Source organism: Acipenser ruthenus, chromosome 20, assembly GCF_902713425.1.
Source record: "Acipenser ruthenus chromosome 20, fAciRut3.2 maternal haplotype, whole genome shotgun sequence".
NCBI classification, from domain to species: domain Eukaryota; kingdom Metazoa; phylum Chordata; class Actinopteri; order Acipenseriformes; family Acipenseridae; genus Acipenser; species Acipenser ruthenus.
The window spans coordinates 28,021,655-28,047,995 of record NC_081208.1 but is presented as its reverse complement, the minus strand read 5'-3'; the positions used below and the strand labels follow the sequence as shown (position 1 = coordinate 28,047,995).

Below are 26,341 nucleotides of genomic sequence, written 5' to 3'. Positions count from 1 at the left end.
TAGTATAGCCACTTCACATATACAAGTTTACCACCCAAATGGGAGAGTGTGTGTGGGGGGGTGGGTAATTGTACCCCCCCATACAGCACATATCCTTATTGACGATCATGTACAGCACTGCTCTAAGAATGTTAATCTGTTGTGAAGGTCATTGATAGAGAATAATAATCACCATTGGGGATCTAACAATTTGCCATTTCAGAACATGGCTGATGACTCAACTATTAATAGACTTCTTATAGGACTATAACTATTCTGGTATTTTCACAAAAGCTTATGTCTTCTATTTGTCATATCCTTTATCCGTTGCAGATATCTGACATTTGGTGCAAATTAATGTGAACCTAAACCAATGAAATGTACATGGCTGGCTATTGAAAATCACACAGATACTGTGTATATGTTTCATCTGAAGAGACAGGGTTCTTTTCTAGTTTCTTTTGAAGTGATACTGTTAGAAGAAAGTGGGTATAAAAACTATATTATAGTTTAAAACAGAGCTTCATTTATAAAGATCTAACACACTTGAAATGTTTAGAACCTAAAAAATAATAAAACGGCAAGAATTGTCGTTAAGCTGCTTTGTCCAAGCGGCATTCAGCATAAAGTATGTGTCTGTATTTGTCTGTGAACAAAATAATTGTGGCTGAAGAAATTTTTTTCAGGCTTTAAGCATGTGTTCTTTTAAGTGATCAGCATTTTCACAAATGAATCTTAATCTGTATACCTGCAATATGAGGGCAATGAATTCTCCTACCAAGCACTATTATGTACATTTATAAATACATTATATTACCAAACTGAACACTGAAACGATAAAACAAATAAAAGGTCACCGCACATAATAGTATAGTTTACTGCACAGACACTTTTTGTGTGGACATTAAGCATACATTTGGTTACAGTATTATTCTATATTTTTAACAAACAACCATTAACAACATATTTTCAACATAGTTATTCTCCAGATAATACAATGTTGTGCTAAGTACTGTATTCTGAAGAGTATGCCTAACTGTCTAATGTCTGTGCGACTGTTGCTTTCCACCAACAATATGAAAACCTACTATAACATTCTACAATACTGCTAATAATGCCAATAATTGTTTACAGATCCATTTCTAAACATCTATAAACAATGAAGGTGCTGTTCATTACAAAAGAAAGCTACTTCTCATAAAATAGTTATACATTTGCTTATAATGCTAGACCATTTTTTGAAAATATATGTATGACACTGTTTATATTATCTTTTCTATCTTATTATTTAATTATTTATTATAAAGTCTCAAGCTAAAGTATTACCCATAACTGAATACTGAATGCAAATTAAGTTGGTAAACTATGTTTTTTTTTATGTAAGACTAAGGACTGAGTAAAGTATCTGTATTGTATATATATTTATTTTCATAAGAAAGCAGTAATTAACACTTCTAAGCTTACTATCAGGGAGGAAAGAAACCATAGCAATCTCCCTCCTCATGTTGATGAATTTGAACTTGTTAATTCCTGCTGGCTCGGTTGAGATTCTACATCAGATCTCCACACTGTGTGGTCCCAAGATGCTGTTACCTTCTGCTAATAGCTATTCAAAAAGAAGGATTTGGGGCACGCCATAGGCCCTGACTGGCTGTAAAAACACGAGGAACAAGTCAAGGAAATAGGTCATTAAATCAAACTGCGGGTCCCAGTCCTTTTCAGTCCTTTTACTTTTTTTCACTGAGTTTTTAGAAGCATCAGAACTGCATTTTGCTACACCTATAATTTTAAGAAGGGGGGGGGGGGGGGGGGGATCTCACTGCGAAATGAAAAGGTCAGACAACTGGCAACAACGCCAATGATGCAAGGGTCAGCTTAGTTACCATTTCAGTTCACATCAACCCTGCAAAGTTGTCAAGTGCCTTGTTTAGAACACTGGTGAAGCAAAAGTTTATAAATACTTGAGATCAAGGGATATACTGACCCAAACAAGAAAAGAAAAAAGAAAGTGCAGGATAATAATGCTGAGAATCCACTTTCAGTACCAGGACAATAGGCGCAGCAAAACTATTGGTATCTATAAATTAGCTTGGCGATATCTAAAGAAACATAGCAAAAAGAAATATCGCTTCCAACATGGCAGGCATGACAGTGGGTGCCCGATTAGTTTGTGGTTGGATTTCTCTTCTGGGACAAATAATGGCAGAAGAGATACTAACCAACCTATAGCACAGAATCAATGGGTGACTGAGGGGAAGGCAGGGATTGCAGAGGACTGTGAGAAAGGCATCAGTCATGAGTCACAATAATATAGTGTGGCAGAGCAGCCAGTTTATCAATAATGCTGTAGCTGTACCTAGGTCTGAAACATGACTCAACCTGGGCAATGTTCAAACTACTCTGATAAGGTTCTGTACATTGCACACCACTTAGGGAAGGTATTGGGGATGTGAAGCCCTCCCATTGTACCTATCACTAGGTGGCGATTAGAGTGCTTTATGGACCTGGAGATTTGGACATAACTATTTGTCCATAATGCACAGGACTCTGCCAGATGAATCTGAGGGCTCCAGGGCTGATATTCATGAAAATGAACATAAATAATGTAAAACTGTGATTTTATTTTAAAACAAACGGTCAGCTGTCTGAAATTATTAGTACAGTCGGTGATGCTTAAATCGAGATACTGATAATCGGTATTGCTGCTTAAATGGGATACAACTATAGGAGACGATTCTTCCCAGTGCTATTTATGTCTTTTAAGTGGGACATCATTTTGTTTAATTGGGATACAGTATTTTCAAATGGTGAACAGAGCTGTTCAGAGCAAGACAGGTTCATGTAGCACAGTGCTGTGAGTACGTGATTACGCTGTGACTTGCGGAAATTGCGTAAACCACGTTGAACTCTTGAAGAAGGAGGAGTCTCCTGTGGTTTTTCAGGTTGCTGTTGCAAAGAAAGTTGGCGTGTCAGCAACGCAGGTGCTTCACCTTGTGATAAGATGTGATTTCATTATTTTTCATTTCACGTAAAAATAAAAAACAGCGATTCATTTTGTTTAGGAATAAAAAAAAATTGACTCATATTTTAAATGATGTATTTAACATTTAATCATAATGTAATGCGATTTAATTCTTTTTCTTTTCATTTAGAAACAAAAAAGGTCGTCTCAAATGCCTCTCATTTAATTGGGACAGCCGCTTATTCAGGATATTTTTACTTCTCCTGAGTTGTCCTGATAAAGCAGCGGCGACTGTAATAAGTTTACTGTTACAAAAACACGCTATCCTTTGAGCACGTATTGTCATCAGCCTAATAGAACTTGATGGATAACTGTATATGTTTTATTTTTTTCTTTAACACATCATTTTTCAAATTGCCATTTATGCAATGGTGTGCCTGCAAGAACACCAGAATACCAGACCATTTAAAATGTCAGAAAACTAAGTAAGAAACTGGATTGGTCTTTGGAATCTCAATTAGGCAAAAAGCGTGTAACATCATCTGTTCTAAAACAAGCTGGTGGAGGAAAATATTTAGACGTGTCCTCTGAAATATGTACTTCAAAATACTTCAGTCAATTAGACCTCGGTTGGAGCTGACCAGTCAGAAACCATATATATATATATATATATATATATATATATATATATATATATATATATATATATATATATATATAGTTATGAAACCATCATAGTATATCCACTGTCTCAAATGCATGTATAGGATTTACCTATCTATCCCACTGCAGACCTGCATATTGAGCAGAAGCCAACAGCATATGATTGTGTTAATTAATCTGCCATTGTGAGTACAGGAACAGCTGCAGTGGTCTTGTGGATACGTTGTCAAAGGAAAACAATGCAATGTTAAGCTTCTGACTGAATCTGCTATTACAAAGGAGGTCTAACAGAAGCTAAATTCATAAATCCACAGATCAATTTTTACCAGCACTAATGTCTGACCTTTAAAGGAAAGGTTTTTACATACTTAATTTCAGCTTGAAATATGGACAGATACGTGATACTTAGGATTTGAGCCAATAGTTCTTTGAAAACAAACAGCTTGTGTGGAAGGTGGGAGCTGCAGACCTGGTTTATTAACTGCGCTGGGATTCTGTACATGGTCGCTGGTATTTTTAAAACAATGCATTTAACAAGATTAGGCTGGAAGCATCAATCTCTGTTACAGCGCTTCTGTTTGGGGATATTTAACAAATCAGAGAACAGTTACAGAAATCTTTGAAGATGCATTGAAGGGCAAAGAAGATGTCACATCATGACCCAATATCTGTTTTTCTATTGTTGTTTCCTACCAATTACACATCCACTTCTGTACATCTCATGAACCTATACTGAATAACATAGACAAGGATATTTTTTTTGCTGAAATCCCAATAAATATCACCCAATACTAAAGGGTCCATATTAAAAATAAACAGTCAAAATGAGTCACTGAAAGTGTCGCATCACAATATTTATGCACCAGTTTTTATATATTTAAATATTGGACCCTTGGGTAAAGGGAAGAATACATATACATTAGCCTGGTAATAATACTCTAGGCACTTTAAATATTACCCAATAATTACAGGATTAAAAGTTAATTTATTTCTATTCATTACCAATCTGACTGTCGAAAGCAATAAGTATTCCCTGAATGTTAAAACCATATAAATACAGTATCTGGATACTAGAAAAGCTAACATTAAGCTTTCATGACCAAGCACGATTTCAATACGGACCTCAAAAATAATGCCTTGAACTGCTCTTTTAAACCCTTTGAAAAATAAAAGCAAACTCTCACTGTTGCTTTCCGTCTTCATGTGCCTAATTCAAAGAGTACACCCTTCAATTAACAGCCCGTTAAAGATATCTAAGTAAAACAAACAAATACAGCAGGAAGATGAAAGATAGAAAAAAAAGAAAAATGTTTGCTGGGCCTACATCTTGACGCTAAATGTGTAATAGATGCTCTTGGTTGGGTGTTTTAGACCTCATTCCAAAATGACTTTCAATCATTTACTGAATTGATCTCAACAGGGGCGAATGTAAATAGAGCTGGCATTTAATCATTAAAAGAAGGGGGTTTGTGCCAACCAATATCTATAGCTGTGTAATAGCCTCTTAGGTGTTTGTATGTCTAAAAAAGGAAGCCAAATGTCTGCATTGGTAATATTTAGATCTGTCATTGTTTAGATCAGTTGAACGGACCCCTTAGAAGTAAGGATGTAGAAGGTTCTGAAAATAGCTAAAAAATAAGCTGCCTTAGACAGACAATGTGAAATTAGAGCAGGGATCAGATAAGACTCTGGGTTTGTAGTTTGAAACTATATATAAACACCACCCTTTCCGGAATGACTATGCCATGGCTCACACAGGCTAAAAATATCAGCTTCATAGAAATTAAGGTATTCATAGTGCTGTTTTGTGATACAGAAAATGATTAGATTTGTTTGAATATCATTGTTATGTGTTTTGATTAAGCACCATGGACACCGGAACTTGTTTTAAGAAGAATCAGTGCAGCATTCCCGCTTAGAAACATCGTGTTTATAAGATTTACAACATACAAGGAAATATTCTGTGTTGTTCACTGGAAAAATGACAGCAACAGATTAGGATTTATTTGTCACTGCCCTGTCCTTAAAACCCCTGATTCCATCTTACAACCCCCCTGCCTGGTTTTGCCTAACACTGCCATACTCTCTTCACTGTGCCTGGGTCTAGCAGTAGCAGATATGGCACTGCTGAAGGAGATGTCAATGACCGGCATCCCAGGTGGTGTCATGAGGTGGCTTACCATCCACAAAGAGCTTGATTGGACCACCAGGATGCATCTTGAGTGACACACACCCCAGCAGCTTTCAGGCTCTTGATGTGGGAGTTAAACCCAGGTCCCAAATGGGAAAAGTCAAAGTCCTTATACAGGGACAATCATGCTGTTCCACCCAGCCCCTAATTACTGGTATATTTAAGTCCACTGATATTTAAATGGATTTCTCATGGGAAGGATATGTATAAAACAATGACTGATTGATCAAATCTGCCTCAAACACTGTGACTGTCTGTTGTTTATAGCTCGCTTTGTCTGTGTGTTGCATGAACATAAAACAGAATTCAGTTTAAGGAAATGGAATAAGCAGTGTAACAAAACCTCTGCCATCTAAAGTGGATGAGATGAAGAGATAGAAAGTACAGTAAATGTATGTGGGATTTAATACAGCAGCTAGCTTTGTTTCATGTTAAAAAGGGTAAACGCTGGGTTACCTGCCTAGGGGCCTGGTTTTAGTAAGCGGATTTTATGAAAATGAACTCAGTTTTATTGTGTTAAAAAACGATTTTAAAGTCTAAATACTGGTGTTCCGTTTTGCTCAGATAATACATTGTTTACACAAGGAATAACATTTAGCTAATTATTTAAACTTATTTAGAAAGAGATGCTATACCTGTAAGTTATAGTACCATGTGTATCTTTACTAACAAATTTGTTTCGTTCACAATGTCAAAAGCAATGTAAGCAATTACACTGGGAAACGTCAGCCTGCATTCTTGCAGTGATAGTTTGCAAGTTGTGAAGAAGTGACTGCTTCTTCTCTGTGTTTGGCAAGGCCTTAAGGAAGATGAATTGCATTATCGGGAAGGGAATTCCTTCAGCTTCTAAACCATGTTAAGGAAATTAAACTACTGTATAGGGCATGGCACCATGCACCTTGCTCAGAAAATGTACGTTCAGAAAATGAAACCCTCCTACTAAATATTATTGAAAGGTTTCCTGGGGAAAGTTATGTATTTCTTTCCAATAAGTACAGTGTATATATAGTAACAGAAGTGGTGCTTATCTGTTAGTACAAAATGCACTGTACTGCTATGAACTAAATTGTTCTATGAACTTGCAGTACCTGAAATTACTTTATCCCTTTTGTGTTTGATAACTATTTGCATGTATGGCTACTTATCCTCAATTTAATCCCCTTTCCTTATCACAGGACTCCTTAAACCAATTTAGAAGAGAATTAGTCCATGAATACAACGTGTTTGCAAAAGCAACCAAGTGATGATGCAACTGTGGATTAGAAAATGTTAAGTACAGCGTGAGTACCTTGTACAAGCACTGTACATACTGGATCAGTTCAAAATAATACTATTGAAATGCATGCAACGTGCGAAAGCTCCATTGTTCGCTGTTGTTACCCCATAGGTTTCTGGGAGCTCCACATTTTTGGCAGGTAATGGAAATACACCAGTGAGAATATACCTGAAGCCTTAGGAAGAGCACATTTGGCTCTTACAAATAAACCAATTCACCCGAGAAAGCACTTTGTGTCTGGGTGACTGTTATTTGAGCTAGCTGGACAAGTAAGAGTTTACCCCAGAAGACCCTTACACTAAACATGATTCAAGCCTTGCAAATGCGGGCCCCTTGTTTCACAGTTCAGTGTGCTGTAAAGTAAGAACCTGTGTGCTGGTCTCAAAGCTGCCTTGGAAACGCTCTTTGTCTAATTCGCACTCTTCTTTTGACCGATGGCTCATTGAGAGGTTGTTATCCCAGACGAGCACATTAGCATATAATTAGCTTTGTGTGATCGGCAAAACTTCATCAGGAAATACAGGACAATGCCGTGCCAAGAACTGACGCAAAGCAGTTTTAAAGATTACACAACATTAATTAGGATACAAGAAGGCAGTGTATAAACATATATAAGTTTGATAACGATGACTAGAATGTACTGGCGAGGTAATTATGAAACATAGCAGTTGCAGATCCATACAATTGTTACAATATGTTTGTACACCTTCATTTGCATACGGCTGGCTATGACTTTAGTTTGAGAATTGCTTGTGAATTAAATATGAAAGTATGTTTGTGTCATATTTCAGTTGGGAAGGTGAGTTACGAACACTCTGAGAATCCAGCTCTACGGTTTAATATAAACCGGAACAATTCATTCCTATGCTGTGTTGCATACCGCTTTAATAAAGTGTAGCGCAAGGAAGAGCATCACAAGAGGTGGGGATTGCTCAATTCCAGGACATTCTGTTGTGAATGAATGTACTCCAGATGGAAGCATGTTGCTCACACGAACAGGCATTTTTCAACAAAAGGACGAGTACGCAGCTTTTTCATAAAGAAAATTGTATTTATAAACCTGTGGTGACTGCTAATTTTGCAAAGAATTAGAAAGTTAACAACATATATTCCCCGACTAAAAACAACAGAAGTAAGCCAATCTGTTTTGCATGACACACGCAAGTCTGTAGCAACTGCTATGCTACCAAGACATCAATAACAATGTAATTCCCCTTACAACACCATCTCATTGGGTTGTGTCATGTTATGCATCTTGTGGGGTTGTTGACATAACCCGGTGTAACATTGGAATTTAAATACTGGGAACGTGTAAAAGATAATGTATTCCAAAAATGCAAACCAATACACATGTATGTGCATGTATTTACATATTGAATTATGATTTGTGAGTATTGAAAGGACTATTGTAACCTGAACTGCGACTCACCCAAGTTTTGCATTCCAAAACAGCCAAATGAATTGTATTCTAAATCTAATTAATCCACAAAGGTTTCATGTCTTCATCCCCGCAGTCAAAGGGGTCATTGTCCTCGAAGCGGAGGTCAATGGCTGTCCCCCAGGATTTAGGGAAATAACATACAAGTGTTCTCTGTTAGACTCTGGAGGAGTAGTAAAGCAAGACAGGCAGTATTGCAAACACGACTCAAGGGAGGAGGCAGGTGCTTCACAAGACAACTCAATGGCAGCATGAAAAGCCAGTTTCAAGCTTTACCCGCAGCAGCGCAAAGTGTGTGGTGACCGTTGTAAGAAATTTCAGTAAGGCAAAGTTATTAAACAAATAACCACAGTAGCATAATGTAAGGGGTACTGCAGCCTAGTAAGAATTGTATTTCGAGATCTGAACTCACACACTTCTGGCTCCAAGACACGGCCTATACCAAGTGAACTAAAGAAGTGGCTTCCTTGACTAAGCTGGAAGGGGGTTCCTTTTTTTAGCCTGGTTGTTGTTACAGCCCCTGTATGTTGGCATGTGGAGGAATAGGGTCGTTCCACTCTCCAGAAACAGTAGGGGTGTTGCTGGAGAGTCATGGTGCAGGACTCAGGGGGATATACAGAGGAGAAAACAAACAGTAACAAAAAATTGTTTATTGATTTTGTAATAGGCTTAGAGCAAAATAAATAAACTATAGGTCACTATGTCTACAAAGGCTACAGCCCAACAAATATGATTTACATTAAGGTAACAGGCTACCTGCATAGGTTTGGGCAGATTAACAGAAAATTGATAACAACATTGCTGTCTTTTGTTTAAACCCTTACATTTAATCAGTTTGCTAGGAAACCAAGCACGGATTGAAGAACTGAAAAAAAATGATATGTTTTTAATCGATTCATTGCTATGCTTTAGAAATAAAGGGAATCAAAACAAAAGATTTTACATGTACTGTACAAAGACAGCCATGTCTGATAAAACACATGCTCTCTATATACAGTACATGTGACACCTACACAAAGGGACACATGACTAGTCAGACTACAGTAGAAGAAAATGTCATTTTTACTGTAAATAAGACAAAATTGGAGCAACCCACTTTATTCATAAACCCAAATGTTAAAGATATTGGAAATGTGTACATGAGCACTTTTCCACTGACATTAAACATGGGCTCCAATTATATCCATCAGTACCTAAGCACTTGTCCTCACCAGACCCATTGCATCAGTGAGTTAAGAACTGGTCATCAAAGAAACTTAAATCGCTAAGGCAATCCTTCATTTAAGACATTGACAAAAAGGCTGAAATATCGATGCAGATAATACCTCATTTTGCTTGGGGCATGAGCCCCAGTGGTGCCATTATCATAACTGAATCGCTACGGATGCTATTGCTATATTAATCTTTGCTACCCTTGTAATAGAATCATGTTTGTTTGGTTAAGTACTGATTTGTATTAATGGTCTGTTCCTTGTGCAAATAATCCCCTTTGACTTGGGTGGGACTTCTCAAACACTTTCCCCTGACGTACAGTCAGATTTAGTGATAATACTCACCGTATATATTTTTTTCAGTCAACAAAAACAAAGCATTACCCATGTGACTTATGCATTAAGTTAATAGAAAAATACACCAACGATTGGCTATTTATGATAAAAGGGGGGTGGTGTACAACAATCTGAACCTGTTTATGCTAAATTTGACCCTTGATCTTGTTTCTTTGCTCTGTAGCAAGCCACATTAAACATGAAGTCCAGTGTACAGTATGTGACGTTCTACAGATAATAATGCAATACACAAGAACATCAGTTGTGTTACTGGGCAGCGCTGAACAAATGGTAGCATTGCTGTAAAGCAGAACTTTGTACCATATGGCTCTTGAGAGATTTCCTCCCTCTTTTTCCTTCTGTTTTTCTGACAGCTGGATGTCTAATAACAGGGGACAAGATGGTTGGCAGCTGCATGCAGCCAGCAGTGCTTTGATGCTGCTCACAAGTAATGCTAACTTTATACAGGTAGGCATGTGGGATTACACATATAGCTTTTGAATATATAAAGGTGAAGGGAAAACAGCTTCTGGGAGCATATTATAATGTACAGCTGGCAAGTCCACAAGTAAGAGAGTTTTACAGGGCGATTTTACCACATCAATAACATGGTGGGTTGATGTGGTAAACTTACTTTCTATTCACCCTGTACTTTAAGCTAATATATACTGTGCTTATATATTTCAAAGCAAAATGTGATATTTTTTCCTTATAAAACATCCTCAATGATGATATACATCAAGGAGCTTTTACAAGGAGAAAATCTATGTTGGTTAACAGTGGCATTTTTTCTAATATCGGAAAGCATTGAATTTTATATTCAAATAATTTAAGGTAGAAAGCAGTAGGGTTTCATCTGAGGAAGCATTGGGGGTATCATATTATCTAGACAGACACAGGGCTAAAAGAGAAGCTAACAATGGGTTGGGCTTTGAGATTGAACTGCTCGCGCCGTGAAAAGGTGGTCCTGACAGTTTAAAGGCGTGCTTGCAAAGCTTTGTGAAGAAACCTCTCTCTTAGTGGATTGTGATCTTTAGTGTTCACATTTTAAAAATGACTGTGAAAGAGAGTGGTCTTGCTGCTGAGCTGTTTAGAAGGAGGATGATTACAGTAAGAAAAGTAGCTTGTTTACTCAAAGAGGAAAACAGATTTGACTAATCCTAAAACTAGATACCACAATAAATACCAGCAGGGGGAGAGATTGCTTTAACAAGAATGTATTAAAATGTAAGTCGGTCATGATATTTAGACTGGGCTGTAAAACTACTCTCTATTATTATCAATTTTAAAGCACTGTAGGTGCTGTATAACAAGATTCAACAACAAATCTGCATTTTTTTTATGAACACCTAGATCAATAAACACAACATTAGAGGGAGGTCAACACCAGTATAAGAACTGGTGGGTTAGTGCATTATGCAAGAGAGCTGAACTCCTGCCAGGTCATTAGGATAGTCTTGCACCCACTGTAGCTTTGCAGTTAAACATGTTCTCAGATGCCTGGATTTACACAGCTCTAATACACAGAGCAGACTGTGCAAATCTCCTGCAAACACAGAGCAGCATGTACAGTATGTTATATTTGGGGAGGTGTGCTGCATTTTGTTTCTAGATGAGACCAACTGGAGTTTGCGTGCTGACAGTGAATACTGAATCTGGGCTAAACTAACAGTCTGGAGTATCATTATTGTACATAAACTTTAAGTGACACACAACGTGAGTCTATAATCACCTCCCTGTCAGCTGTTTATCTTTTACTGTATATCGCACAGTGCCACTAGGTGCCTAAGTGTTGTAATTACTCTTAATGCGACACTGGATATCTTGTGTGTAAAAGGAAGAAGCAATGCACTGATGATTAAAACCCTGAGAGAGAGAGAGAGAGAGAGAGAGAGAGAGAGAGAGAGAGAGAGAGATTACATGTTACCATTAAGATGTACATGGTGCTAAAAAGAATTTGTAAAGACAGATGCCTTGGAAAAGCTGGATTTGATGGACAAAATAGAAAGGACAAAAAATAAAAGAAATATGTCTGGGGTCTAAAATCTAGAAGCTGAAAAGTTCAGGGACCATTTCCTCGTAAGATCAACTGCGTTCTAACGTTCATTGAAAAGGAACTGTCAGTAATTACTTGAGCTTTTTTCTCATATTGAACATGCATAACTTCAAGAGTGGTGATTAAACATTGCATGAGAATCAAAGGTAACCAATCACACCTTTAAGGGGAGGATGGTTTCCTTCTAATGTCTATAGTGGCTTTCTGAAGCAGCTGTTACAGTAGATTGTAGTTGACATAGAAAGTAGAGCTGGACAGAGGCTAATCTCATACTGTAAATCACTTGACATTCTGCCCCATACATCCCACCACCACCACCACAAAACCTTTGAACATTTTTTGTGGTGGAAATTACATAAATGCAAATTGCTGTCGTCTACTGAGCTAGCCAGTATCCTCCCAGCTTGCAGGCAAAAGGTTCTTCAGGGGAAATGGTTGGCTGGGCAAGCAGGAAGTCAGCCTAGAAAGCAGCCTTTCCTGCTCCAATATCTTAGAAAGTTTTTGCTTTCCGTTTCCTGTTGCCCAACAGTAATGATTTCTCTCTCTCTCTCTCTCTCTCTCTCTCTCTCTCTCTCTCTCTCTCTCTCTCTCTCTCTCTCTCTCTCTCTCTGTATTAAGCCAGCTTCTCACTCCTCCCTTCTCAGCCCCCTGTTGCTGCCTGCTACCCTGAGCCTCGGTGTAAAGTTTGGCTTGAGCGGAGTGGAGCAGCTGGGCAGAGCTAACAGGGAATGATAATGACCTCAGAAATCTGCTGTTAGCTCGACAACAATAGGGTGCTCAGTCTAGTGGAAAATTGTGTTCATCAGCTAGCTCTGCTCAGTTACTAATTGACATTGCCAAATATTTTAAGAACAATTGGAATGCACAAGCAAAAAAATGGAGATCTTAATCCTTGGACTTAACATTTTTTCCCCATTTTTTGCTCTTTGATTAGGAGATGACTATCGCTAAAAATGAAGCAAACTTCATGTCATTATCTGCCTCATGTCAAAGCTCTGATGCTTGCACAAAAGCTGTTTTATGTAGTCTGTCAATGGGGTTGACACAAGTATGGAATGGAAGAGCACAGCTGAGTAATGAATGTGCCCCTGCCTACTGCAGCTTAGATGATTACAAATAAAGGTAAAAAAAAAAAAAAACTTCAAACAGCTGATGTTAGATACAGTAAATGTATGAATCATTGAAATTTTACTAAAACATATACAATGGTTACAATTCATTGTTTCATGCCAGGATCAACACAGTCCCTTGTGTTAAGAAATTCTTATGTCATGGTATCATATGGCTGGTCTTCCATATTTAATGAACCAAAGGTCAATGTATTCAATTGCTCTTTCACATGGGAACAACCTCAATCATCCCCCAATTAAGTTGGTCAAACAGTGTCAAGTCATTTAAGCTTAATTTATTTAAATAGCATTTAAGAATATATGAGTCGCAAAAAGTATGTGCAAAGAAATCTGTTGCTGCTGAAATAAATTGTAGCTAGCAAACGAATCACCTTGTTTTCCACTTCTACATATATGTCTAAAATGGGCAGTTATGAAAGAAACACATATACTAGCAAAAATTGTATTCTCATTCTAAAACATGATATCTGATACTACATTAGGTTAAAGAAAGCAATCAGTTTCCATGCCTTAGTACTCTCAGGAAGTCTGTTACACTTGCACTTCCTGGGTCATTTCACCTCAGCAGTGTCTTATAGTTGAAAGCATTCCAGTCAATCAGGGAAGCAACTGGTTGGTTAATGGCCAAGGGGTGGGGACAATTTCCAAGGAAGTGCAACACTATCTGACAGCATAGTTTGCAAACAGATGTCTTTGACTTTGTGTAGTACCAGATATTTTTCAAACAAATTGAGACGCATATATAACGAATGGAAGTGCTCAACAGGTAAGGTTTATGAAATTATTGCATTAGTTACAAACAATTTAAGAGGCATGTGCTTACCTTTGATTCAAATGACTTAACACATGTGGCTCCCAGTCCTACAGGCCAATCAACTATATTATTGTCAAAATTATTAAAATGAAGGTTATTTTTTTACTTGCAATACTGGCTCTAAAGAATACCAGGTTACTTTTTCTTATAGGTGGCTTTTTCTTGCAGTAAATATTGTATAATATCATGACTTTTGGTGAGCATATTGTGATCATACTGTGATCCCAAAAGCTAACATTTTCAAATCTACTTACTCCAGATCGTCATTAGTGCATTTTTTTTGCCTGAAAGTACTATAAAAAAAACAAAACACCAATTACAATAAACAAATGAGTAAGAAGCAACTTTTCACTACACAAAGAACCTAAAATAAATGTCCCTGAAAAATAAAAATGTAATTTAAATGCACATGACGATTTGGAGTAAATAGGACTGAGAATCTAGCTTTATGTCTGGCATATGAAAATGTTGGCTTTTGGGATTAGATTGAAATCACAATATCTTTAACAGGGTCTAGTTACAGAACTATCAACTTTCCTCTGTGTATAAAAATGCTTGGGCAGAGTTTTAAAACAATCTATAAATGTATAAAATATTTTTAAAAAGGGTCAAGGAAATGGAAATTGTTTGTTTTTTTTTTTTTTTCAGTGTCCTAGCAGGTACAATCAAGATATTACCCTTGACATTTAAAGCACTTCACATCTGAAATTATTAAGGCCAATCGGAAGATGTGTTCAACAACAGTGCAGGAGAAATCCAATGGGGGAATCATAGCGCTCTGTTTTAGTGCTATTTGGAGACAGGCTCCCAGTGAGTCAGAGGCCCTGGTTACAGCAGTTGATCTTAAATTGGGTTCTCAGCAAGTCAGGAGAGATGCAGCACAAACACATTTTCTGGTTCACTGATGTCATTTTCACATGTGCACTGATTCAAACATCCTTTTACTCACATTACAAACAGCTGCATACCAAGCTTCCCCCTGCCAGTGACTGTCACACATCTTTGCCATAACTGTTTGATTGCAAAGTTGACCTCGCTCCTCTGTTCAGACTGAGCAAGACGTTTTAAATAGCCTCTCAGTTCTCAATCCCCCTTTACAAAGTATTACACCAGGTTACAATTGCTTTTCTTCTGCCATTCATTGTAAGCTGTCGTTCTCTGATCTGTTCTGAGAAGCATTCTGCTTAAAACGCTTCATAATGAATTAAGAAATACTATCAAGTTGGGAACCCTTGTTTATCAAGCTGAATTCATTGCAGAGAATCGAAAAAATAACATTAGTGTCTTCCCTGCCAAACCAATTTTGAAAAAAGAAACAAAATAAAAACATAGCAAATGAGAAGAGTATTTGAAATGCCTATTGAAAAAACAAATATGTTAAAGGTTTATTAATAATAGCACGTTATCATCCTTAAATGACAATTTGAAACAATAGCAGCTTCACCTTTAAGAAGCCCCCCCCAAAAAAAACAAAGCTTTAGAAATAATAGTGTGTAACCTTGACCTTTGTTTTTCACAGCCAAGATATTATTGATCATTATGGTAAGTGAAGTTTAATTCAGTCACAGTAGCAGCAGGTTATTATACAACAGACATGCAAAATAAATCAGCTTTCTCTTTGGAATAAGAAAAGAAAAATAAACGGCCATCTATTCTAAGTGACCTTTTTTAACCTCTATTACACAAATGGGATATTATGGCAAAAAAAACAACATTTAAAGTATATTTTTTGCCCTTGAGTCTAATAGGAATTTCCTTAGCGTATAGTGCTACCTGGTGGCTAATCCTTTCTGATTGCTAAATTATTTTTTAAAGACATGTTCGATGCTGTTCGTCAAGACAAGGGATTAGATAACATGAGGAATGTTGTGCACATCTTTTGAATATCTTTACATAAAAAAAAAGCTGATTATATTTAGTAAAATATAATGGATTCACCTCTTATCTTAAGTCCATGCCAGGGATACATAAACTATTCCCCTAAAAAATGAATTGAATGCAGAATAGGGTGAATTTATTTAGCCTCATAAGCACCAATCTCCATAACGCCCCTTAATTCTGTGTGATTTGTAGTCTTTACTCTGAGAATGAATTAAGCTAAGAGACTAGGCTTGCCTTTTTCCCCAGCAGAGGGTGAGCCCTTAAGGTCAACTTTAAGGCACATTAGTAGAACAGTGTGGGGATATCTGGCGTGTTGCCCATCATTCTTTGCTACCTGAACTGTGGATACATATAGAGGGATTCTGTCTCTGTAGCACTATCAATCTATTTTATGAGCACTGAAAAAAAAAATCTACCTAAGAAACTAATGAGGCACTTTAAAATACAGATTTTCAGCCGGTTAGTCCAATATATATATATATATATATATATATATATATATATATATATATATAAATTCAATACTGTATAAAGTATAAAGAATAAAGAACCTGTACTGGGGCCTTCAAAATGTAGCGTTTGTGTTTCCTCAATAGCAGAGCTTTAATACTTGTGTGTTAGGTAATTGTGCGAGGCATCTTTTTAATGTGGTTTTGTGTTTTCCACTGTATTTTGTCAGTTAAACTAGTCCTGTTTTGTTGTAATCGTAATAAAACCTCTTCTTTTTTCATCATACTTTGAAGTTAGTAGAAGCGTTTCATGTTCCATGCGATATTAGGCAAAATACTGGAAGGACAAAATAATGTATTGTACAAAACATTTCACTTTTTTTTTTTTTTTTTTTTTTTAAACATGCTTGTAACATTATCTTATTTCAATCGCTTGAAGCATGAATCCCTTCAGTTCGATCCCTTGTTCAAAATCCATACACTACATGGAACACATGACAAACACAGGGCAGCAGTGTGGAGTAGTGGTTAGGGCTCTGGACTCTTGACCGGAGGGTCGTGGGCTCAAGGGTACATTGCTGCTGTACCCTTGAGCAAGGTACTTTACCTAGATTGCACCAGTAAAAACACAAATGTATAAATGGGTAATTGTATGTAAAAATAATGTGATATCTTGTAACAATTGTAAGTCGCCCTGGATAAGGGTATCAGCTAAGAAAAAAAATAAATAAATAACTACGTTGTTAAATATGCATAAATAAAAATGTTCTTATTATAGATGAAGTTGCTTAATCTTTTTTTTTACTTTGACAACTGGAAAGCATAGTTTCTCTTATGGAAAAAAACATATTTTTAATATATGGTAGAAAAGTATGATCCTTACATTTTTCATATATAGAAATTGGCCCCCTTTTATATATTTAAAATATATGGGATACATTTAAAATATATTTTAGTCTGTAATCCATATATTTATTTTATATGGATTACAGACTAATGAAAATATATGGTGCACCATATATTTTCAACATACAAAATAAATATGTGGATTACAGACTAAAATATATTTTAAATATATCCCATATATTAATTTTTTTAAAACCTGCTTTATATGTGAATATTCAATTAGTGTATTGTTTAGCTTAAACCATCTGGTTATCACATAGTCATGACCCAATTAATAAGCATGGTGCTTAGCTGCATATTACTACCCTGAGGAACGAAGAAGTTACCTTTAAAAGTTCTATAGTCATCAGCAGCTCTACCCTTCCCGGTAAATATACCTCTTGTCTGATAATACTGTAGTACTAGGCCCATAATCTTTTATGCTTAATCAATTGTATCCTGTTTACTGTTATTACATTTAATTCTCATTCCTTCTGTACTATACTGTAAAGTAGGCTGTGACTTTGGATGTGAACAGAGTGTTTCATGGGTATTTGAACAGAGGCATTAAGTATCATAAGAATGTTTGGGAATGCACAGCATGGATTTTAAGTATTTTGCTTAACAAATTCTGTACTGGTAGGTTCTCTTTCTTCTCCCGGAATTGAATTTTGCCTGAACCTTACTGAACATTGTCATAGTCCTTCGGCAGGGGGAGTTGTACATCTGATTGTACATCTGACTGCATTCCTCTCTTAATTAACATCTATTTTTATCACTGACAAGTCAATAGGAGTGTGTAAAGAAGCAGATATAGGCATACCAACAATTACACAGGTGAAGGCATGTGACTGCATGGGTGACTGGATTTTAAAGAGAGAGAAACAAATACAGCTACTGTAGTTTGAATCTCTAAAGTGAGAACTGGCTGCTAAGCAGATAGACCTTGGCTTTTAAGGCAAGCTGGTCCTTTTCCAGATTCTCTCACAGCTTCTGATCATAGACAGGTCAAGATATAGATGGTTAGTTCATGAAGAAAACACAGCCTGTGGAGGTGGTCATCTATGTACTGTCTGATTTTCTCACCATGGCTGTTCATGGACAATGATAAAAAGCCAATAATAAGGACAGCAAAGATGACCACAGCTCTTATGTCATGAAACGGGTCACAATGGAGAAGTGTAAGTTTACTTCACACAAACATTTTTCTCACAGCTAACAAATCAGTGATTTAAAAAATGTATACCTGGCCCCAGATTCAGTGTTGTAAAAGGCCCCGTTGGTGGGGGGGGCTTGTTGTCATTGTCTCCTCCTCAGTAATAAATACAATCCCATTAATGGCCCTTGGGGCATTTACAAAAGCATACCTTGTAGATGTTAAAGCCTATCTAAAAAACTGCAAGATAAAGATGGTCTTACCAGAGGAAGGAGAGGAAGGGTGTGGGCTGTCCTCCTGTGCGCTCCCCGTCTGTGAAAGGCCTCCTCCAGCTCCACTTTCTTCAGTGATGTTAGAGGAACCTGGAGTTGTGGATCTGCTAATGGACTGAGTCTCTGGATCACTTGCTGAGCCGCGTCGTTCATCCAGGCAGACTCGGATCCCCTCCTCCCCGGGCTTCCGGTCCCTCTTGTGCACTCGGGAGTGGACAACCACTTGGTGGTAAGTTCTAAACACCCTTCCGCAATCTGAGCACTCTGTGGACTTTTCCTTCATACTAGGTATGCTGTATTCAAGGCTCTGCCCAAGGCTGCGGGGCATGAACTCTCTGCTATTTTCTGAATTGCCATCTTTACCTGAGACCAGGTCGCTGCTTTTGGCACATTGCACAGCTTCAGTGTGCAGCTTTTGCTTGGAACCATCAGCAGCCATAAGAAGGTAGTCTCGCTTTTCTTTAGCAAAGAGTATGCCTGCATTGGCCAGAGTCTCTTCCTGACTGCACGTCACTTGCTGATGCTCTTTAGACAGAAAAGCCTGATCCATGGCCATTCCCCTCGCCATAATCTGCCAAGTTTGATAATTGTTTATAGGGTCTATCTCTGCTACTTTTGCGGCTGCCTGCAAGCGCTCCATGCAGCTGGACTTCAAGGGAGGCACCAGGTTCAAACAACCCAACAAAGACCTCTTCTCCCCTTCACCCAGGCTGTGGCCCATTCCGCCAACCGGTGCCAGAAGTTTTCCAAGCATTTCTTTCTCCTTCATAGTGATGGCTGCTTTGCTAAGCATCTGGTTTTGATCACCTAAGCCTGTCTTGTCAGGCGACAGGTATCCACTTTGCAAGCATGATATGTAACGGGAGTACAAGTTTGCATGGGTTTCCTGTGCCATGCTGTTGATAGTTACAGGCACCTCGGAGTCTGTAGGGGATTTGCTCTTAATAGACAGTTTGTTCAGATGCACTTTCATGTGGTTCTTCAGGAACCAGGGTTCTTTAAATCGCCTGCCACAGATCTGGCAGCAGTGCTCGAAGGAATCTTTGTGCTTCCTCATGTGGCCCTTCAGGAACCAGGCCTGACTGAAGACCTGGCTACACACCTCACAGCGGAACTCATTGGCAGGTTTGTCCCCATTGCCGCTGGAGCCTTGGCCCTGGGCCGACTCCGCAGTGATGTGCGCCTTCTCCACATGGCTAATGAGGTCCTCCTCCTGGGAGGCAGCAAAGTCACACAGTGTACACTTGTAGGGCTTGTGCAGAATGCGGATGTGGCGATCCAGCTCCTCACGCTTCTTGAACTTCCCTTTGCAGAAGGTGCAGCGGAAGCCAGTGGGTGGGGCTGCCTGCTCTTCCTGGGCCGGTTTGGGAGAGGGGGCCAGAAGAGAAGTGTTCTCCGGGGTGCTGTGGCTTGTGAGTGTCGGCAAACTGCAGGGGGCGATGGGTATCTGCTGCTGCTGCTGCAGCTGAGTCTGCATTGGCTGCAGCTGGTGTTGCTGGGGAGGCTGTTGCTGTTGTTTCATGTCAGGCCTGGGCTGCAGGAGGCTGCCCTTCATTTGCTTGTCCCTCAGGATGGCCCTCTCTTCCAGCTCGTGCAGGAGTCGGTTCTCCTCACGGACTCGGCCTCGGCCCTTGCCCAGGTTGCCCAGCTTGTGAGTGCGTAGGTGGATCTTCAGGTTGCCCTTCTGAGCTGCCCGGTGGTCGCAGTATGGGCATTTGAAAGGCTTCTCTCCAGTATGGGTTCGCATGTGTAGTGAAAGGATGCTGTTGAAGCGAAACCGTTTTCCACAGAGAGGGCATGGGTACTTCCTGTTCTTTCTGGCGTCGTCTTCAATGTCGTTCATTTGAGACATGATGCCCAGGTTCTGCCCGTTCAGGAACTGTTGAAGGTCTACTCTCCCGTTCATAGCCAGACTGGAATCAATGTCTCTGTTCAGATGGTTGGCAAGCAAAGCCATCTGACTGCTTATTGGCTGACTTGCAAAAGACAGGTGACTTTTTTCATCCAGTGGGGTAGCAGCTTTCTCTTCAGGGATCTGTCTGTTGTGAAGATCTGGAAAGGCATGACCAAGTTGAGCGGTTAATTGGTGCAGCTTCTGGCTTATCGGATACTGGCCGTTAAGAACAGTGCTGTTGAGATGGGCTTCAGCTTCAGGCACTGCTGAAGACACACCAAGGCACAAACTAGTTTCCTCCATCCTAAAAGAAAAAGACAAGCAGAGAACAACGTTACATTCACACAACACCAAAGCTTTCACTGCATTCAGCCATTTTGAGACAACTGTTGTACAAAAAAAAAATCAATCTAAAAATATATTGATCTACTGTTAAGCATGGAAATAAATATTTATGTAAGAGATGATCTGTGTAACAAGAAGACAGCCAACAGCCTTCCCACTCTGATTATTTTTTCTAATCACCCTGTATGCATCTGTTCATTTACAAAGTGACTTTAATTTTAAACCTAAAAAAAAAATAAAAAAATAATAATAATAATAATAATAATAATAATAATAATAATAATTTGACACACGTTTGCTCACAATTATTTTTGTTACCCTGTCTGTAAAGTGCCATATTATGGATGCACTTGTACAGCATATTATTCATATGTATTACAATGTCCTCTGTTTTCTCCTCTGAACTTTCGTTTCTACATTCTAGACCACCAATGCATGTTAGTGATTGTGCAGTGTTAATACTTTTATAAATGTAGAATTCCCAATCTGCAATGTACTCTTTGCTTTATCAATTGTTATATTACAATGGTTGCTTATTACACATGAAATGTACACCAATTACTGTGTAACCAATTACATTACTTAAAAGCACAGTGTATTACAAATCTTGTATATTTACTTATTTTCTTATCAAAGTATTCTGTAATGTTCTCGGTAATACTGTATTGGCCTACTCTATTTCCAGCCACAAAATGGCAGAACGTGGGCTATACTGTATTTTTATTATAAACATCTACAAAGGATAAATTCAATGAGGTATACCAGTAGTAAAAACTTTACAGTAGGTTGTAAGCCAGAAGGTAAAGAAAAATAGTCTACAAGAAAGAATGTATCAGTGCAGTAAAAATCAATCAATCAATCAATCAATCAGTCTTTATTTTATATAGCGCCTCTCATAGTGGACCACCATCACAAAGCCCTTTGTGGATTGACCACCATCACAAAATGGATGAGTATATTTTAAATGTATGTTTAATCCATTAAAAACATGTCCATCGTATGATCACGGTTTTAAGTGAGCAGTGTGTTTCACACTCTTAAAAAGAATACTGTTTTATTCCATTGACTGAGGGTCAAGCTTTGGAAACAATAAAATGAGTTTTGCTTTAGTCAACAAAAACTGCTGTAATATCTCATTAAGCTGATTAGTATGCTGCCTAGTAACAGCTCTAGGTGCTATAACACATGATTATAATCATAAAAATCCTTCAGTGTTTGCAACTAAGCATTAACGAGGTATATTAAATTTTAAGGAGAATGTCACTAGCAGCTCGGCAAGATTTTCATACAATATTACAAATTAACCCCTGGGTGTTGGGCAGGGTTGGCAACATATTTGGGCCAATGTGGCTGACTGCAGTATTCATGCACTTAGCTATGGGTAGAGGCAGTCCATAGATGCGGATAACGGAATTCCTCGGAAATCGCGGAATTTGCAGGCTCCCAAGGAATTCGTAGTCTTCCAGAGATTTGCCACATTCTGCAGCTACATCTTCATCATAGTTGTCTTAAACAGACTGCTAAAGAGATCTGAAATATGTAACCTAGTTGTTCTGTTCTAGTTTTGTTAAATTAACCAGTGTTTTGTCTCTTTCAAAAAGTAGGAGTTAGTTAAAGACTGGAGTTGAGGCTTTGAGAATGTGGCCCTATAAGAAGTCTTGTGTGATGTGGTGTGATGTTTTTGTTTGACAGTTTCTAAAGATTGTATTGACAAAAATGCCTGATATATTAAATTTGAAGTACTTAACCCCTACATTGTTTGATATGGTTTACCTGATTTACATTTTTATAAGCCATTATTGATACACATACGAAACACACAAGATGCTCTGCAGAACACTCTGCAGATATCTACTTAAAATGTCTGCAGTTTTTTGCGTATTTTCCTGCATATTTGGACTGCCTCTAGCTATGGGATAGTCATTGAATGGGTTTCAATCACAGCCACAGGGAATCCAGCAGTAACTAATGCAAAATGTTTTACAAGGTAAAGATCAAGACATGAGGCAATCCTTCTGCAATGAAAAGTCATCGTTCAATATATTTAAATAAAGCAGGTATGGGAATAGAGAACATCTTTATAACGGACCCTGTTTATTGTAGCAATAGCTGGGATAAGTAAAGCACACTGCAGTGTAAAACCAGACTAGACTGGTGAACCTTTCAGGGTCATTTAACAGCTATACATATTATTACAAAAATAAACCAAGGCTTGTTTCATGCACACAGCTTTTGGTGTGCTGAGCAAGTACTTTTTATTATCTTTTGTTATCAACACGAGTGACATTTCTGCATCCAAACAAATTACCTCACAAAATGTTTTCAAGAGGGCAGGTCTGGAAAGTTTAAAATGCAGTTTACATTAGCAGTGGTTTAATGCTGTACATTGGAAATAACTTTGATGTTAAGTAATGTAACATAAGCTGAATCTTAAAGTCTGTTTTGTCTGCAATATGCTATATTCCATCGTAGTGTTAGTCTCATACTCATAGCAGTATCGCACTCATGCCAGTGTCTCGATGACCAGTGGTTGAAATGAAACAATATTGATATTTAGTTATGACAACTTCAGGAGAAAATTCTCACAGGTATGGTAGTCTGCAAAACATTCGAAATTGACTATTTGAGGAGAGCATTTGTCATAGATGAAACATTTTACATTGATACTGTGATTCTATTTTTTACTGTATTAATATGGCAGTACTGGTTAATGGAATAGACAAAAAAGAGCACCTCTAAAATCAGCGAAAATGACTTTACAATGCAGAAAAACAAACTACATAATATTCATAACATTTAATAATTTTTTTAATATACTCCCCTTAACTCTCTAATAAAGTTCATAATGCACAACTAAATCCTGGAAATCAATAATAATAATAATAATAATAATAATAATAATAATAATAATAATAATAATAAATGTTATTAAACAATAATAACATTGACTTAAAACAAGCAAAATTATGTACAGATAAAACTCAATTAAACAAAAATAACCTAATATTATGCTTTTCACATATTTGCCTGGCCGACATACATTGAGAAGCAAATCAGAATAAAAACCTAAATAGTTTTATCTACATAATTAATTTCCACATTTCCAGTTAGCAATTTATCTGATAATAACCTTCCTTTCTGATAAAAAAAGGAAATCTATGCAATTGACGTGTGTCCACTTGAGCTAGCACAGCACTAAGAACAATTAGTTGAAACATAAAGGCTCCATCACACTGCGATTTCATCTTTCATAATGAAAGGAAAACCACCAAGAGATCAATTGTGAAAGAGGGGTATTGCTGAGGTGTTTCAACACGTACACACAGAACCCCAGCATCTTTCATTTCTCTACAGCTTACTGCGTTTATCTGAATTGTTAGCAAATCTAACACAATGGCTTTCAACACAAAGATTACTCGCTGCGATATTAACAACTACTATTTTTGTGTTCCACATAAATGCACATGCAATATGACCAGCTTACCTTGCTGCACTGAAACCATTACATTTTTTTCCATCTTAATATCCCATTACTGTGTAGACACTACAGTATTTGACATGTTGGTGGATCCTGATTTTTATAATTTTGCTGCCCCAAATGTTTTAGAAAAAGTAGCCTGAAAGTAATTATTGAAGCTTCTTTTTCTGGACCGTATTCTACAGTTACCTGAAACATGTAACATTTACTTATTGTGAACCAAGCACTTTTATAAGAGTTTCTAAAACCACTAGAACTTCCTATTACACTTTCTCAGACAGATATGTGGTACATTCTTACAGTTTGTGGTTGTATTTACCGTTCCAAGCATCATCACATACAACTTGATTTTGCACAGCGTAAGTAAATTAGTATTAGTAGATACTAAATTTTAAAATTGAGAGGCCCCAGACAGATGCAGAGATGGTGTGAGGAGCATCGGCAATGGAGCTGCAATGCTGGGCTACAGCCACTGCAATTATCCCTCGTAAACAAATTCAGAAAAACAAATAGCTAGTGTTTTTCCCCTTTCTTAAGACCACTTCTGTCCACTTTCACCACTGTTCGAACGTATACTCAGTAAGGAAGCAGTGCTTGCAAAAACATATTTAGAAAATATTTATTTATATACAGTGTTTTTTTTTTCTTTTTTAATGAAGCAGATAATGCCACTGCATTTATCTATGTTTCAATTTCTGGTTCAATAAGCCAGTGGGCTGCAGAATAATTTGGTAGCCAGGGTTTGTATACAATCCACCTACTGTGCACAAAAAACACATTTTTTTTTCTTCTGCTCTAACCACAATTTCCTAATATGGAAGTTTCTTTCTGTAAAAGGCATAACGATTTCAGGTAGCCTATCAAAGTAACATGCTGTTACCCTTTACAGTTTTCTTTTTGGCAACCAAGTCACTCAATAAGCTTAAAAACAGCCAGCAGCTCCAGTTTTCTAATTACTGGCCCCAAAAGGTGTCTCGTAGTGTTACCTAAGAAGCCAATATTACATTGTATCTTATGTTATTCCATGTTTATCCAAATTCCATAATTACAGGAACCATGAATTGAACTGGTCCCAATACTCACAGCTGGTCTGCGAGCAAGTGGATTTCCAAGAGTAAAGACGAAGACAAATGCACGATTGTAAATAACGATACCAAATATCTTTATCATATACTCTTCTCTTTTAGTTGCAGTCTCAATGTTTAACAATATGTTATTGAGAGAATCTAAGAAGACTGTCAACAGGTAGTTCACCTTTCAGCTCATCACTGAAGATCAGTATAAGGAAAAAATGCAGCTTTTCATCTCCATGTCTGGAAGACTATATAGATGCCAGTGTTAGATCTATGAGAAGCATGCACATTCCCACAGTTCATTGTTCTGGTAACATCAGCTCTGCTCAAAGCTTTACTTTATGCTAAACACTTGCCTTATTATACTCAGCAGATGTGGAGTTTATGTGTCATCTACAATACCACAGTGACTACAGTGTATAAGAGTCGCTTTTTATTTCCATTTAGTTTTAGGTCATGCGATCTGTAAAGAGGCTTTGCACATACGATACAGTCATAGCATTTCATTATATGTAGACATAAGATACAGTCATTACATTATATACGACTTCTAAAATGTTATAAAAAAAAAAAAAAACTAGCAAACAAACACCAATATTACAACTAGAAAGAGACAATGGTAGCTCCAGTAAAAAAAAAAAAAATAATAAAAATTACAGCTCCTGTAATTCCTAATTTGAAAAAAAACATGACCTGAGTCTGGGTGGAGCTAACTAACAAGAATGCATGTTCTAATGCACATATACACTGTATATAAATATTTAAAAAATATCAAAAGCTTTGTTCTGTTTAATAAGGAAAAAAATATACAGTAGATATAAAAACTGGTGCAAATTTGATCTGGAGCATTGA

At 37.5% G+C, this 26,341-nt stretch overlaps 1 protein-coding gene across 7 annotated transcripts in view; it reads right to left on the bottom strand.

Moving 5' to 3' along the window:
* LOC117425893 (zinc finger protein 536-like) overlaps positions 1–26,341 on the bottom strand; it is a 149,599-nt gene that overhangs the window by 59,577 nt on the left and 63,681 nt on the right. For all 7 annotated transcript variants that reach the window (XM_058993787.1, XM_058993792.1, XM_058993790.1 and 4 more), the window contains one exon: positions 18,691–20,897. In XM_058993787.1, coding sequence (XP_058849770.1) covers positions 18,691–20,896 — 2,206 coding nt within the window. In that variant the 5' untranslated portion in view covers position 20,897. The remainder of the gene's footprint in view (positions 1–18,690; positions 20,898–26,341) is intronic.